This window comes from Leucoraja erinacea, chromosome 2 (genome assembly GCF_028641065.1).
Source record: "Leucoraja erinacea ecotype New England chromosome 2, Leri_hhj_1, whole genome shotgun sequence".
Classification (NCBI taxonomy): domain Eukaryota; kingdom Metazoa; phylum Chordata; class Chondrichthyes; order Rajiformes; family Rajidae; genus Leucoraja; species Leucoraja erinaceus.
In genome coordinates, this window is record NC_073378.1 from 46,975,422 (window position 1) to 46,992,366 (window position 16,945).

A 16,945-nucleotide genomic window follows, 5' to 3' on the forward strand; every position below is an offset into this window, starting at 1 on the left:
ACTTTAGAGACTTAGCTTAATTCCCATTTACTTCTCATTATTCAGGCACGTCAAACTAACCACAGTCTCTCAGTCAAGGAGGCTTAGAGGGTGAAATTATTTGATCTAGTTAAAGGAGAAATAGAAACAAGCATTAGTATGGAGAAGATAACAGCAGGCATGCTTAAAATATGAAAATGATTGTCAAATCACTTTATAAAATCAAATGATTCTCCCTCCTAGTACATTCATCTGGGAATTTCATGTGATCTTGTAATTCAGTCTTAAGGCACATAGTACAGAATCAGGCCCAATGACTCACCAAGCCCAGACCATCAGGCATCATCACATTAATCCTACACCAACCCCATTTTACTTTCCCCATATTTCCATCAATTCCCCACAGATTCTACCACTAACCCGCACACTACGATCAATTTACAGTGGTGAAATAATCTATTAATTTGCACATCTTTGACATGTGGGAGGAAAGCGGAGCACCTAGAAGAAGCCCGTGTGGTCACAGAAGATCCTAGGTCTTTGGAGCTGCAAGAGCGTGAATCTACTAGCAGCACCACCAATCAATCAGATCCCTACAGTCGCCCTCTGAAAAATCTGTGAAAGATTGGTGGAAATTGCAAAGGGTAGATTTGGATCAAGTTCATTCAAGTTCTTCGTCGTGATGCACACAATGTTCATGAACAATATAGCACAATCTAACATAAGGGGACCTCTGTGCGATTATTTTAATCATGGAAACCAAAAAAGGCTATCCTATGCCTCATGTTTTCCAAACTCTGCCAAATGTCCAAGTGCAATGGCATGTAGAGTACAAGTAGAGATTCATTATGCACTCATAACAAGACCTGTTGCTTTATCACATGGAACATAGAACACTGAACAGAACACTGAACATAGAAAAGAACTGCACAGGACAACGCCCTTCAGCTCACAATGCCTTTGCTGAACATGATGCTACGTTGAATGAATCTCCTCTGCCTACATGTGATCCATATCTCTTCATTCCCTGCACACCCATGTGGCTATCGGAAAGCCTCTTAAACACCCCAATTGGAGCTACCACTGTCCCGCCAGCATATTCCAGGTCCACCGTGTTCTGTGTTTGAAAAAATATGTTCCACACATCTCATTTAAGCTTTTATCCTTGGACCTTAAAGCTATGTCTTCTAGTTTTTTACATTTCCACTTTGGGGGAAAAAGCTTCTAACTGCCTATATCTTGCCTCACATACTTTTGTATGCTTCTGTCAGATCTCCCTTCAACCACCAGTCCTCCAGAGAAAATAATCCAAGTTTGTCCAACCATGAAGGTACACAAAAATGCTGGAGAAACTCAGCGGGTGCAGCAGCATCTATGGAGCGCAGGAAATAGGCGACGTTTCGGGCCGAAACCCTTCTTCAGACTGAGCTGTTCTCTGCGCTGGCTGTGGGCCTGGGGGCACAGCTCGCGTCTGACTCCCAACCTCTCTGGTCACCCGTGGGGGGGAGGCGGGGTGGGCACTCGGGACAGCGCTGGAGACCCGGCAGGATCGATCCTGCCTGCGGATAAGGCGCAGGTCTGTGCCATGTCTCCCTCCTCCAATCGTCGCGCTCTATCCTCATCCCCCCCACTCCTCCCTCCTCCACTACTCCCTCCTCCAATCATAGCATCATGTCCAACCATGAACCTGAACAGCATTGATATGCAGAGGGGATCTTGGAGTCCAAGTTCATAGTCGCCTGAAAGTGGCCACACAAGTAGATACGAATGGTAAAGAACACATTAGTATGCATGCTTTTGTGGATATGCAGGGATTTGGGTACTTTGGAAATGGCAGGTGTCAGTGAAAGAATGGGCTTCACTAATAGTGACAATACATTGCAAGGTGCTGGAGACCCATGTGACCTAGCTGTCGCCAGTAAGTCTGGACCTCTGAAGACATCTGAAGGAGCTCCAGGTAGCTTCTACCCATGAGACCCACATATCGCCACAAAGTATGGGTTCCTAAAGTGGTTTATGTTATCAGGGGCGGAAAACCCGGGGGGGGGGGGGGGGGGGCAGTCCCCACCATGTTTCGAGAGGTGGGGGACATCCGCCCCAAGTTTTTGTGATCCCAATTTTTAAATCTCTGCTTTCCTCGAGATAATGAGGGTGGGACTGATGATCGAGGGCGCGATGATTGAAGGAGGGAGGAGTGGGGGGGGGGGAGGAATGAGGATAGAGTGCGACGATTGGAGACGTGGCACAGACCTGCGCCTCATCCGCAGGCAGGATCGATCCCGCCGGGTCTCCAGCGCTGTCCCGAGTGCCCACCCCGCCTCCCCCCCACGGGTGACCAGAGAAGTTGGGAGTCAGACGTGAGCTGTGCCCCCAGGCCTACAGCCAGCGCAGAGAAACAGCCCTAAACACAGCTCAACTCTGCCTGTCCCACCAGGTGAACCTGCCTGGACTTGCGGGAAATATGGCCAGCGTGGAGAAGCAGCGCTGGTGTCCCGTCAGTCCAGGCAGGGCTGTAGTTAACCCGGCGAGACAGGCAGAGTTGAGCTGCATTTAGCGCTGGATTGAGCCCCCGAAGACTCGCGCGTGTGTTAGTGTGCGCATGCGCGCATGGCCGCCAAAAAATTGTGCCCCCCGTCCCCTCCATGTTTTGATAGCGAGTTCCGCTCTTGTCTGTTATGTTTCAATACACTGATACACCAGACGCTTGTTCCGTGTTGGTGATTGGTCTACAGGGGTTACCTCACTTAATGTGGGAGATTGCAACTTTCACGTGGTCCGCCCTGTTTCGATGAATGCAATCAACTTGGCGTGCACCTCACTTAATATGTTTTACTTTGTTTCTGTGCACTGAATAGGCGCTGTGATTGGTTTGTAGGGGTTGCCTCCCCCTGTACTTTTGCTCCATTAGTTTTCCCGCCACTGTATAGGGGTATATAAGGGCGATCGTTTCGTTGGGGCGTGTCAGTTGTCTTTCCTTCTGTAGTGTTTACCCGAGGCTGCTGAGGGCTCGAGTGAGTGGATCTGAGGCCGGCCCCACGGTGTTGCATACAAAGGGTTTGGACTCCAGCGTTCGACCCAGTGGTTTTACTGTACCAGACTAGGGAGAGAGTATTAGATCTGGAATCAACACTTTCCTAGGTAGGGCATTGAGAATATGAGTCAGGAAGACATAATGCAGCTTTTTAGGACTTTCAACAGTCCGCAATTGGAGTATTGTGTGCATTTCTGGTCGTCCCATGACATGAAGGATGTGAAGGCTTTGGGCAGGGTGCAGGATTGGTTTACTAGAGAGATGCCTGGATTAGGGGTATTAGCTACAGGGAGAGGTTAGACAGGGATTGTTTTCTCTGGAACAAAAGAGGTTGCGGGGAGACCTGATTCAAGTACAAGATCATGTCATAAGGAATAGGAGTAGAATTAGGCCATTAAGTCTACTCCGGCATTCAATCATGGCTCTATCTCTCCCTCCTAATCCCATCCTCGGTGAACGCCCACAGAAGGTGAGACTTGAACCCAACACCTCGACATCCCTGACCCTCAGCACAGGAGCACCGCAGGGCTGTGTGCTCAGTCCGCTCCTCTCCGCCCTATACACACATGACTGCTTGCCCCATTACCCCGCAAATAGGATCATAAAATTTGCGGACGATACAACCGTGGTGGGGCTCATCTCAAATGGGAACGAGGTAGCCTATAGAGAGGATGTGCACAGACTTTCTGAGTGGTGTGCTCACAACAATCTCTCTCTGAACACTAAAAAGGCAAAGGAGATCGTCACTGATTTCAGGCGACATAGAGCGGAGCTCAGGCCACTGGAGATAGGGGGCGAGGAGGTGGAGAGGGTGCCTAGTTTTAAATTTCTGGGGATCAACATCAGTGAGGATCTTAAATGGTCTGTGAACTCTGCTGTAGTTGTAAAAAAGGCGCAACAGAGACTTTATTTCCTCAGAACACCGAGGAAGGCCCATCTGTCTGCTAAACTGCTGGAGTCTTTCTACTGCTGTTCGGTAGAAAGCATACTGACTTACTGTATAACTGCCTGGTTTGGGAACTGGTCAGCAGCTGACAGAGCAGCTCTCCAGAGGGTGATAAAAGCTGTCCAGGGTATCATTGGACTCCCCCTGCTCCCTCTGGAGGACATTTACCACTCCAGATGCCGCAGCAGGACCTGTAATATCGTGAAAGACATTACACATCCTTGTCACCACCTTTTCACACTGCTGCCCTTAGGAAAAAGGTACAGGTCGCTAAAGTCACGCACTGCCAGACTCAAGAACAGCTTTTACCCATCTGCAATCTTGGAACTGAACTCTGTCTCGGGAGTGGGTTATGGGGAAGGAGGGGGGTGGGAGACGGTGTTAATTTATGTAAATGTGAATCCATGGGTGGGTTTGGGGAGGGAGGGAGTGTAAAAAGTACAAGTATGTGAATGTTTGAAGTTCTTTTAAATGGAGAGACACAGTAATCTTGTATGTGACGCATGCAATGACAATAAAGCATTCTGATTCTGATTCTGATTCTTCTGCCTTCTCCCCATAACCTCTGACACTTGTACTAATCAAGAATCTATCTATCTCTGCCTTAAAAATATCCACTGAACAAGTATATAAAACAGATCAAGTATATAAAATTATGAGAGGCATAGATCGGGTAGACAATAAGAACCTTTCACCTTGGATGGAAAAATCAAATATTAGTGGGCAAGGCTTTAAGTTGAGAAGGGCAAAGTTTAAAGGAAATTTGCAGAGCAAGTTTTTACACTGAGGGTGGTGAGTGCCCAGAATACGCTGCCGGGTGTGCAGGTTGAGGCAGCTACAATAGTGACATTTAAACAATTTTTGGATAGACATATGGCTATGCAAGGAATGGAGGGATCTGGATTGTGTGTAGGTAGATAAGAGATGGTCTTGGCGTCAAGTTCAGCGCAGACATTGTAGGAGAAGGGCCTGTTATTGTGTTGGACTACTCTATGTTTTATATTCACTCTTCATAGCCAATATCCTCTTATCCAGCCAGCATTCTGGTGTCTTCTGCACCCTTTCCAAAGCATCCACATCCTTCCTGTAATGGGCCAACCAGAAATGCACAAAATACTCCAATACCATGGTTAAAGTTTTTATCAAACTGCAACATGTCTTCCTGGCTCTTATACTCAAAGCCAATGAAGGCAAGCATATCATATGTCTTCGTTACTTTCCTATCTATTTGTGTTGTCACTTATATGGAGCAATTAGCTTCAGCCCCAAGATCCCTCTGTATGTCAATGCTGTTAAGGGTCTTACTGTAACAAATCATAAGTATGGTTTTGGAACTTATCCAAACCAACATATTTATTAATTTCAAGGGAACTTTGAGGACATGTGTTTTGAGGGGAAATAATTATTGATTCCGTCTATCTTCAGCCTAAATATTTAAGTGGTGGAAGCTGGCAACATCCACTCCCAATGAGAAGAGTTGATTTCCTTGTAATAGGCAATAAACCTGCCACTTATGTTAAAATCATAGCAGTCGTAAAAGAGCACTGTCCTATGTGTAGTCTAGACATTTTTATGGGTTCAGTTTTTCAAACTACTGCTCAGAATGAGCCATCACTCTCCTTATGATTGTTGTGTGCCTTGACCTGTCCAATATCTTTGGTTTTATGTATCTTTGACCTGACTTGTTCACACTATTTTTATGTTATCCTAATTTTGTATCTACTCACTATACACTTGGGGCAATTTGCAGAGGCCAATTAACTTAAAAACCCGCAGGGTTCCCAAACCTTTCAGGTGTGGGTGGAAATTGGAGCACCTAGAAGAAACTCATGCAGTCACAGGGAGAACGTGCAAACTCCACACAAGCAGCACCCGAAGTCAGGTTCAAATCCTGGTCTCTGGCTCCCTGATGCAGCAGCTCATCCGCTGCACCACTGTGCTGCCCGATGTTGTTGACAGTATTCTCAGAGATCCAACTGAAAATTCTTGTCACTGTATAGTTATGGCATATGTGTCTTTCCTCAAATGTATAATAAATACTTTGCCTGATTCTAGTAATAAGACCTAGGTCAGTTTATTAAAGAGTGTATGGTACATGAACAGCAACATGTCTCAATGTGGATTTACCGTGGTTAGGGTCACAACTGTCCTTGAATTAGTAGAAAATACCAAACTGTTGTACTAAACGAAAATATTTGTTAATGTTATTGGGGATAGTTTCATTCTTGGCAGAACTTGAAATCTCTGTGTTTTTTGATGGCTTGAGTTAGGCTGAGGAACACTTTTAAAAAAGACAAGCCAAATCCCACTTCCATTTACTCTTCACTATACCCGAGAAATAACCAGCATGGCAAAGTGTCAATTCAATAATAAAACCTCTTATTTCGCTTTGCTTGTCCTAATTGTGTTTTGGAGAAATCTGGCTATTTTCTTTAAAATGCATGCCTTTAAACCTTATATGCCTGAGAAGAGAATAAAGGAGACTAAAAGCCAGTTAATATTTAATTTCTCAGGCTGATTTGTTGAACTTAGCTTTCAGCCTGCAGTTACAGTATGTGATGTGTGGCCCAGTGGTGCTCGACACATTATAATTAATTTTTGTCACAGAGGACTCGGTGTTCTAACTGTGGAATTAATTGTGCAGCAACACTGAGGTGTAGATTAATAAATCCCATGCCAGGAACAGATCTCTGATTAGAAATTCTACATATATTTAGCTATCTAAAGCTGAGAGGAAAGACCATAACAAGTCAAATTGTATTCTGTTTCTTTTTTACATAGGTGCATTTAAAAACAAGTACCATAAAATATTCACAAGATGCTGAGATTAGATCACAGTTGGATCATCGTGTGCAGTTCTTAGGACACTGCTTTGATAAGAATATGAGAGTCATTGAAAAGCTTCAGTGAATGTTAACTCAAGTTATGCGTGGAATTGGAAATTTTAGTTAGGAAAAAGAATGCAGGAAAATAGATTTTTTTCAATTTTAGGAGAGATTAAGAGACGATCTAATAAGGAGTTTTCAAAATTATGAAATATTTCAAGAGGTTAGTTGGGTTGTTTACCATAATCTGCCACTGAGGCGTAGACTTGCGTTTAAAAAGCATTTGAATAAATATTTGAACAGGAGATGATGGCAGGAGACTGCACTTAAGCAAAACATTTAAATTCCGTTGTAGGCTCTGCAGGTGATTTTGTTTCTCGGCGATGTTGTCATTTGTAAGGGATCAAAGTGTCAAAGTCAAAAATAACCCTGCAAAATCACAAAATCAAGTCAAATGAAATTCCCTTTTTCAGAATATTTTTCAATTACTCTGCTGAGCCTGAGGAACGTTGGATCGTATGGAAGGCTATTTAATGATCGGCATAAACATGGTGTGCTGAAGGATCTGTTTCTGCGCTGTGTCTCTATGGTTCTATGACTATTATTCTTCTGTAGATAAACACCCCTATACCTACAAACGTCACAATTCCTTATCACAGATGACTAGTTTTTCTTGTTCCTTATGGAGCTTGATGGGCCTGTCCCACTTACTCGATTTTTTCAGCAACTTGCCGGCACCGTCGTGGTCGCAGAAGCTCGCCCAAAATTTTCAACATGTTGAAAATCCAGCGGCGACCAGAACAAGGTACGGCTCACGACCATACAGGCTTCACCCCGCGACATGTCGCCAGGGTGTCGCCGCTGCATTTTCAACATGTTCAAATTTTTCGGCGACCTGCAATGACCTATGACGGCTGCCAGCAGTCATCGAAAAAGTCACGTAAGTGGGACAGGTCCATAAGGCTGCCATACTTTAATTTTTTTTTACCTTGGTCCAAATGGCCCGGGGGGAATCTCAGGTAGAGATGCGATGATAATTTCAGATAAGGTCCATGGCTAATTTGTAGGTGGACAAAGATTCCATTCATCGATTATCAAGGATCTACAGGCAAATTGTCAGAGAAAAAACTTGCACTTGCATTACATTACGTGTGGCTAACAGCCAGGGACTGTCATACTTTAATAATTTCAGGTTAATCCAATAAATTTCACAGCCAATGAAATACCTTTGATTGTACATATTTTGTGATATGGAACTGCTTTGTGATGCCATCAGAGTTCATAGAGTTATAGAGTCATACAGCGTGGAAACAAGCCCTTCGGCGAACTTGCCTATGCCGACCAACATGCTCCATGTACACTCATCCCATCTGCCTGTTTTGGCGCATACCCCTCCATACCCACCCTATCAAAGTACCTGTCTAAATGTTTCTTAATCATTGCAATAGTACCTACCTTAACTACCTCCTTCGGCAGCTTGTTCCATACACCCATCACCCTTTGTGTAAAAAAGTGAACCCTTGGGTTTCCATTAAATCTTTAAATATTCCTCCCCCCCCCCCCCCCCCCCCCTTAAACCTATGAACGCTGGTTCTTGACTCCCTACTCTGGGTAAAAAACTGTTGACCTCCCTATCCACCTGTGATGCAACTTTCAAGGAACTATGTACCTGCACTACAAGATCCAACTCTCCCCAGAGCCCTGCCATTCACTGTGTAGGCCCTGCCCATGTTAGACTTCCATAAATGTAGCACCCCACATTTCTCTGTATTAAATTCCATCACCATTCCTCAGCCCACCTGGCCAATTGATCAAGATTGTGTTGTAATCTTTGACAACCATCTTCATTATCTACAATACCACCCACTTTAATCTGCCTTAATCTAAAACCTGCTTTCTTGCCCTCTAATTAACACTCAAATCACTTTCACCCATCACCGATGTGTTCATTGACTTCCACTGGACCTCGACTAATCAACACTTTGACTTTAAAATGCTTGTCTTCAGTTCTCTTTAGTTTAGTTGAGTTTAGAGATACAGCGTGGAAACAGGCCCTTCAGCCCACTGAGCCCACACTGACCAGCGATCCATGCACACTAACACTATCCTACACACTCTAGGGATAATTTTACATTTTTACCAAGCCAATTAACCTAGAAACCAGTACGTCTTTGGAGTGTGGGAGGAATCTGAAGATCTTAGAGAAAACCTAAATGGTTGCGGGGAGAACGCACAAACTCTGCACAGACAGTACCCATAATCGGGATTGAACCCAGGTCTCTAGAGCTGTAAGCTCTGTATGGCAGCAACTCTACCGCTGCACAACTGTGCCGCCCTAAATTCTCTTCATGTACTCATCTCTTATTTTATGTAATATCTTCCAACCGCACACACTTGCAAGACATCTAAACTTCCATTCACTGGATGTTTTCAAGAGAGAGTTAGATTTAGCTCTTAGGGTTAAGGAATATGGGGAAAAAGCAGGAACAGGGTACTAATTTTGCATGATCAGCCATGATCAAATTGAATGGCGGTAATGGCTCAAAGGGCCGATTTTCTATGTGTCTGATCTTCTGAGCACATCCAATTTCAGTCACTATACTTTTAGTATGCTTGCCTTTTACTGCCAAGGCACTACATTTTGGATTTCTTCCCCAAACCTTTCTACCTCTTTACCTATCCATGTTCAGAGATGCTGCCAGATCCATTGAGTTACTACAGCATTTTGTGTCTTTCTTTGGTAAATCAGCATCTGCAGTTCTGTGTTAAGGGCCTGTCTCACTTATGTCATGTCACGGGGTGATGCTTGTATGGTCAGGAGTAGTCGCCCAAAGAATCATACCTTTTTCTGGTCGCCGCTGGATTTTCAACATGTTGAAAAATTTTGTCGACCTGCTGCGACTATGACTGGTGCCGGCAGTCGCCGAGAATATCGCGTAAGTGGGACAGGCCCTTTATTTACCTCTTGACTTGTTCCTTTATGCACACTTTATAACCTGTTTAATTAGCTCAAGCACTCTATTGAAAAGGAAATCATAAGGTCATAAGGAATAGGTGTAGAATTATGCCATTCGGCCCATCAAGTCTACTCCACCATTCAATCATGCCAGATCTATCTCTTCATCCTAACCCCATTCTCCTGCCTTCTCCCCATACATAATCTCTGACCCCATAACCTCTGACATCAAGAATCTATCTCTCTGCCTTAAAAATATCCACTGACTTTCTCCTGATCTCCTTCCTAAAAGAACATCCTTTGTCCTAAAAAATGGGAATGATACACGAGCAAAAGCCTTATTTTAGTAAAGCTTATTGATGAATAAATCTTGGTCGAGACACTAGACAAACTCCTCTTCATTTAGGAAGTAATAATTGCATCCAGAGAATATAAAGGCTTGAATTAATATCATTTTCAAATGACTGCATCTATGACAACTCAGGACTGGCTCAGTATTGCATTGAGGTGTCAGCCTGTGTAACGTACTCAGTTTCTGAAATGGAGCTGCAGCTGACTACCACTGAAGTGAAAGTAATGCTACTGAACTAGGGGAAAATAAAGAGAAAATACTACTTCTGCCGTCAAGATGAATGATTGCAGACAACACAATAATAGTGGCTGTAACTGATTGTCAATTTCTTCCTTGAGCTCCTAACTAAGATTTTTGACTTGTTGATGCAGCTCGTTCTATCCATCTGCCCTAGAATAGTTTATGACTGAACAGTAAATCACCAACATAACTAATTGCTAATAATCTTGGTGCTTATCTATATGAACTGTTGCTTTATTTTGGTACCATTTTAGGTGTATTTGTATACAGAATGCATTTAACCGTAACCATATTGGTTGAGTTAGGTTTATTGTCATATTCACAAATGCAGTGAGTGAGGTACAGGTACAATGTAAATCTTGCTTGCAGCAGCAGCACAGATACATAGACTCAAACAAGACACAAAAAAGTAAATTATGCATAAATCATATGTAATAGTGCAAGACAGTAAATGAAAATCGTGCGTGAAATGATACGCTAAATATTTGCACAATGTGCAAGTTTTATTATTCCTTTATAAGTCCGATGACTTCCAGTATGTGATCAGCCATGATCACATTGAATGGCGGTGCTGGCTGGAAGAGCCTATTGTCTATTGTCAGTATGTTTCTATGTGCTCTACAGAGGTGTATCGGAGCTCTGCAAATCCCTTCTCAGAGACATTCACATCAGAAAATAATTAATGGACTTTTTTTCCTCCTGGTAATTGTGTTATGGGCAAGATTCTAAAAATGGTAACTTGTTTATACTAACCAAATGTACAAATAAACAGCAGTTATGTACATTTTCTAAAATGTTAATTACAAAATTGGGTGTTGACAAGTTGTGATAATAATCATTAACATTTTACCATTTTGAAACAATAACTTATGATTAAGGACACAAAGTGCAGGAGTAATTTAGCAGATAAGGCAGCTTCTCTGGAGAACAAATTATGTTTTGGGTCTAGACTCTTCTTCAGACCGATTGCATTTATTTGCACCTTGCATTTATTTAGTGCCTATAACATTACTTGAACTGTTGGTACAATCAGCAAAATACGTAAGAAGGAATGCTGTTCAGGCATGAGTGTGATTCAGTCAATTTTAGAATTTGTCATGGTACTGATCCATTGAGGTTTAATTTTCCATAATGGCATTAAATTGTTGCTGAAATGCCTGTGCTTTGTATCCCTGTAATGTGCTGATTTTCTCATAAAAATGGTAATCAAGCCAAATACGTGGGAAAATTATGCTTCAGAAAATTAAGTGGAACACTAATTAAATAGGTAGAAAATTGGAGAGGCATAACAATATTGGAATAGCATTTGATAAGGTTCTTCATGGTAGTCTGGGCCAGAGAATAGGCCACTTGAGATCGATTAAGTGTTGGTAAATTGGCTTAGTCATAGTAGACGGAGGACTGAGGGTTGTTTCGCTGGCTGGAATGATCTGCAGGGATCATTGTTCAGATATCTGTTGTTTTGTTACATACTAGACCAAGTGGGACCCTTTGTGCCCCATCCCCCAATGATGGTGGGGGGGGAGGGGGGCGGCATCACACGGGAGGGCTGGTCCCCGAATGCGGCGTCGGTTTTCACGGAGGCAGGCGCCCCCCAGAGCCAATCACCCCCATCACCCGATCCCCCAACGTAACCCGTTCGCCCAATGCAATATTCCACCACTCACCCATAGCCCCCAACTGCGCAGGCACAGCTCATTTCCCCTCTTCAGTTGTCGGAATGTTCACTGCAGCGTGTGCCTGAGAACCTATTGTGATGTCATTTTCGGTTTTCGGAATCTTACAAGCTTGTGTAAATGAGATCCCATTGTGATCCCATTGTGATTGGAAGACTGTGAGATGCCATTGTGACATCATCACTGGTAGCTGCTGGAAAACCCTCCCACTCACAGACAGTTATTTTCAAAGTTGACTTTGTTGAAACTTTAAATATCACTAACTCGTGAAATATAACATTAAATGTGAAGAAACATGATACTTAGATCATGGGAAAAAGCTGAGTAAGATTCTGCAAAAAGATTTTTTGCTATTCTGTACTGTTTTGGCATAGTTCCTTGATCTCACAAAGAGAGAGACAAACAAAACTTTTAATAATATATTGCACTAAGTGGGACTTATTGGGTCCCTGTCACATGCGAGGCCTGGTCCCCCAAAGCAACCCATTCCCCAATGCAATATTGCACCACTCGCCCCCAACTGTGCAGGCATTCCCCCATCCCCAGCAACCTATCCCCCCCCTCCCCGCAATATTGCACCTCTCCCTCCTTCTCCTTTCACCTACACTCACCCTCCCTAGCCCCCAACTGTGCAGGCACATTGCTCATTTCCCCTCATCCCCCTCCTTCCCCACTCCCTCACCTCCCCCTACCCCCAATCCCTCCCTCCCCTCCTCTCCCCCCCCCCACATTCCTCCCTCACCTACCCTTCCTCCCCCCCTCCCTCTCCTACCCTTCCTCCCTCCCTCCATAAAAAGCAGCAACTGCAGTTCCTTCCTCCACAGGTCATTCATTGTTAGCTGTGGTTTAGATCCCATTGACTTGACGATTGAACCAGTTTGCAGTGTGCGTGTGCGTGTCTCAGACTCAGCGCAAACTGCTCGGTCACCCTGCAACCAGACTCTCTCTCCCTCCCTCTGTCCACCCCGCTTGGCCCAATTCTGTCCGATCGCTGTTGCTGCTTGGCACTTACCCGTCCTGCCCGCCCACCGCTGCGGCTCAGCCCATCCCTGCCCTGTCCACCCGCTTACCTGCCTGCGAGGGTGGAGGGGGTGGTGGGGAGGGAGGTGTTCATCACGGTGGGCACCACAAGAAGGCTGTGAGGGTAAGTTACCGCAATGGCGGCGGCGGAGGAGACAGGCCCAGGGGGGACGGGTAGACGGGACCGCCATTGCTGCAGACGGCATGCGGGGAGAAGGGTGAGTGTTGAGGGAAAGAGAGACAGGACAGGTTTCCACTTTGCCTCCACTGGGCATCCTCTAGGCCTCCACTAACCCCCCCCCTCCCCCATCCCCTTCCTCCCGCAGCCGCCGCCGCTGGTGGGGGAGACGATAGACAAGTTACTGTGAGGAGGGGAGAGAGGAGTTTGTGTGAGGCGGGCCAGGCCGCTGCCGGTGGGGCAGGAAGGGGCATCGCCATCAAGGCCGTGGCATTGACTGACAGGAGAAGAGACCAATCTGAATGGCGCTGACTGAAGGAATCTGTGCACGTGCGTTTTTAAAGATTTTTAACCCTCAATAACTTTTACAATATACCACCGATCGGAAGGAAACTTGTTGCACTCGCAGCACAGGAGAACGGTGAGTAACCTGGCAACAAATCTCAGCACTATCACATACCATTTTTGCACAAATTGAAAAAACATATATATATAAAAAAGAGAGAGGAGAATATATAATGGTTTACTAATCATATACACACACACAAAGGTAACTATCATCTCCACTGTATCTACTGTGAAAGTAAATAGAATGAGGAAATCAATTGCCATTTGGATGAAAGTATAGATGGTTGCAGATGACATGAAAATATCTGCAGTTGTGGATATTGAAAAACATTGTCAAAGTCTACAGCAGGATGTACATCAGCTGAAAATTTGGACAGATAAAAGGGAGATGGTGTTTAATTGTGACAAACAAGAGATTATTTTTTTGGGAGGCCAAATGCAAATGGGAACTAAATAGTGAATGGCAGAATCTTTAGGTGCATTGAGGTATTGCATTGAAATCTGTTTTTGATTCATCTTATAGTTATCACTATTGTGTTATTACTAACCTTGAATCTTAGAAGAAACATATCATGCTCCTACATATATAACATAAATAAACTTTGTATTTTTCAGTGCCATAAACATTACATCCCTGTTTGTGCATCTAATGGAGACACCTACCAGAACGAATGTTTCATGAGGCTAGCTGCATGCAAGTACCAAAAAGAGATTACAACAGACACAGAGAGTCCTTGTTACACGGGTGAGTATTATGTATTGGTAAATGGAACTTATCAGCAAAACTTTCTGTTACTAACTGTAAACAACTGAGTCATACAATCTGAAATCCAAGATCATCTTTAATCAGCATTTGAACTAAAGCGGTACAGCAGATTGTTAATTGTCAGAACTTCATAAGCGCTTCCAAGACTGAGCAGTACAGGAAGTAGATGTTAATATAAATCGTACAGTAGGGTGGGGTTAGTGTTGCTATTCTACTATGATCGGTTGTCATGCATAAACCAATCTACATCCTTCCCCTTAAAGAGTGAGAATAGTGAGCACACATATCATAAAATTTAAACATAATCGCCATATCTATCAGGCGGTTTACTAATACGGCTTGAACACGTACGGACCAAGCCCTCTCCCCCTTCGCCAGAAAGATTAAAGGGAGGTGGTGAACCCGGAAGTGAGATGGCAGCAGGGGACACCCGTGGTGACCGACAGGAGAGATATTTTTGTGGGTAGTCATAGCTGCCGGTCGTGGAGGGGTACGGGTCATGTTGGAATTGGTGGAAGGTACGGCAGCAGACGGCTGGAACTGCAGTGGTGGAGCGTAAGGACCGGCTGGTGGTGGACGTGGTTCCTTTACAGCAAGCAAGTGTTGGTGGCTCCTGCGGTATATGGTACCAACATAGTCCACAAGGTATGATCGAGGTTCTTCAGCCAGGCCGATAACACTACCCAAACGGGAATGTCCCACGGAAGTTTGTAAACGGACGACTTAACCCGGTAGTAGAGGTTTTAGTGGCTTGCTAGACTTGTCGTGCGACCGTTTCTGTATGTCGTGTTTCTCCTGGATACGCTTCTGGATTGTGGCTGGCTTCAACACCAGTGGTATCAGCTTCTGCTGGGCAGTCGGAATCGGAGGTCTCGTTGTTCTGGACATCAGTCGCTGGGCCGGTGAGCCCAGGGTTCCGTCTCTAGCAATGTTCCTGAGATTTAAGAGATCAAGGTACACGTCTGAATTGGCTAGGTGTGCGTATTCCATTAGATGTTTTGCGCTCCTGTCAGCACGTTCAGCTAGCCCGTTTCTCTGTGGGTATTCAGGGTTGCTCGTGACATGGTGGAAATTCCATCGGTTGGCAAAGAGCTTGAAAGCGTGACTGGTAAACTGTCTTCCATTGTCTGTCTGCAAACGGACAGGTGCGCCAATCGGAGAAAAGTGTTTCTTCAGCTTTCGAATGACCATTTCAGATGTGATAGAGGTCAGTAAGTCGAGTTCAAACCAGTTAGAATAGGAGTCAACCAGGACAAGATAGTGTTTACTGTGCCATTCGAAAATGTCTGCCGCCAGCAACGTCCAGGGCAGAGCTGGTGGAGATTGTTGCAGTAGGGGCTGTCTCTGCTGGTGTGGTGCAAGGCTGTTGCAAGTGGGGCAGGAGGCTGGACAGTCCCATATGTACTTGACCATCCAAGGCCAGTAGAACAAGTTCTGTGCGTGGGCCAGCGTGGCATCAATTCCTGGGTGACTGCTGTGTGCCTCTTTGTAGTATTCGTCACGTAGCGATGAGGGGATCATGATTTTATGGCCCTTAACTATGACACCATCCTGTATTACCAGTTCATCGCGGACTAGGAAGAACGACTGCACCTCTGTTGGTACGCTGGATTGTCTGTCTGGCCAGCCTCTTTTGATCACGGATGAAAGTATCCGGAGGCTGGCGTCGGCGGCTGTGTGTTCGGCTAAGCGATGCAGTTGTTTCGTAGGAACAAAGTCAATACCGAGGACCGTAAACTCGTCCCATTCATTGGGGTGATGTTCGTTGGATGTCCGTGGTGCACAAGAGAGAACGTATGCAATGTGCATGTCTTTACCCTTTTTGTAAACAAGTTTAAAGTCAAAGCGCTGGAGCTGCATCATCATGCGCTGCAGACGTGCAGGTGCTGCGTGAACAGGTTTGTTGACGATCGTCACCAGGGGTTGGTGGTCTGTCTCGACCGTGAAAACGTTGCCAAAGATGAAATCCTTGAATTTGGATCAAGCAAAGACAACAGCCAGCAGCTCCTTTTCAATTTGCGCATAGCGCTGTTCGGTGTCGGTCAAGTTTCAGGTTGATCTGACGTGCCCGGCCCAGGATAAGCTTTAGGGTGTGGTCGTGCTCCGGTGTGTCTTTGCCATACACCAAGATATCATCAACTATGATGGCACATGGGAGGCCCAGGAACAGCAGTTCCATGTTCCTCTGGAAGACCTCACTGGCCGAATTGATGCCGAATGGCACTCTTAGGAACTTGAATCTGCCAAATGGAGTGGCATATGTGGTGGGGTTTGATGACTCGTCGTCCAGCGGTATCTGCCAGAAGGAGCTCTTAGCATCGAGAACGGAAAATATGGTAGCTTGTCCGATCTGTGCTGCAACGTCCTCGACAGTCCTCATAGTATAGTGGGGGCACCTGATGGCAGAGTTCAAATCTTTCGGATTGATGCACATGCGGAGCTCGTCTTTATCCTTCTTGAAGGTAGCAACCGTGGTGGAGACCCAGTCAGTGGTCTTACTGATCTCTTCTAGCACGCCTAAGGAGACCATTTTTTTTAGCTCAGAATCGATCCTGTCCCTCATGGCATGTGCCGCACGATGAGGTGCACGGACGACAGGTACAACATTGGGGTCAGTGGATATCTTGT

At 45.0% G+C, this 16,945-nt stretch overlaps 1 protein-coding gene across 1 annotated transcript in view; it reads left to right on the forward strand.

Annotated features, from left to right (window-relative positions):
- The window catches only part of LOC129709723 (tomoregulin-1-like), a 232,574-nt gene that overhangs the window by 127,665 nt on the left and 87,964 nt on the right, over positions 1–16,945 (forward strand). Inside the window, exon 3 of the mRNA XM_055656260.1 lies at positions 14,167–14,296. Coding sequence (XP_055512235.1) covers positions 14,167–14,296 — 130 coding nt within the window. The remainder of the gene's footprint in view (positions 1–14,166; positions 14,297–16,945) is intronic.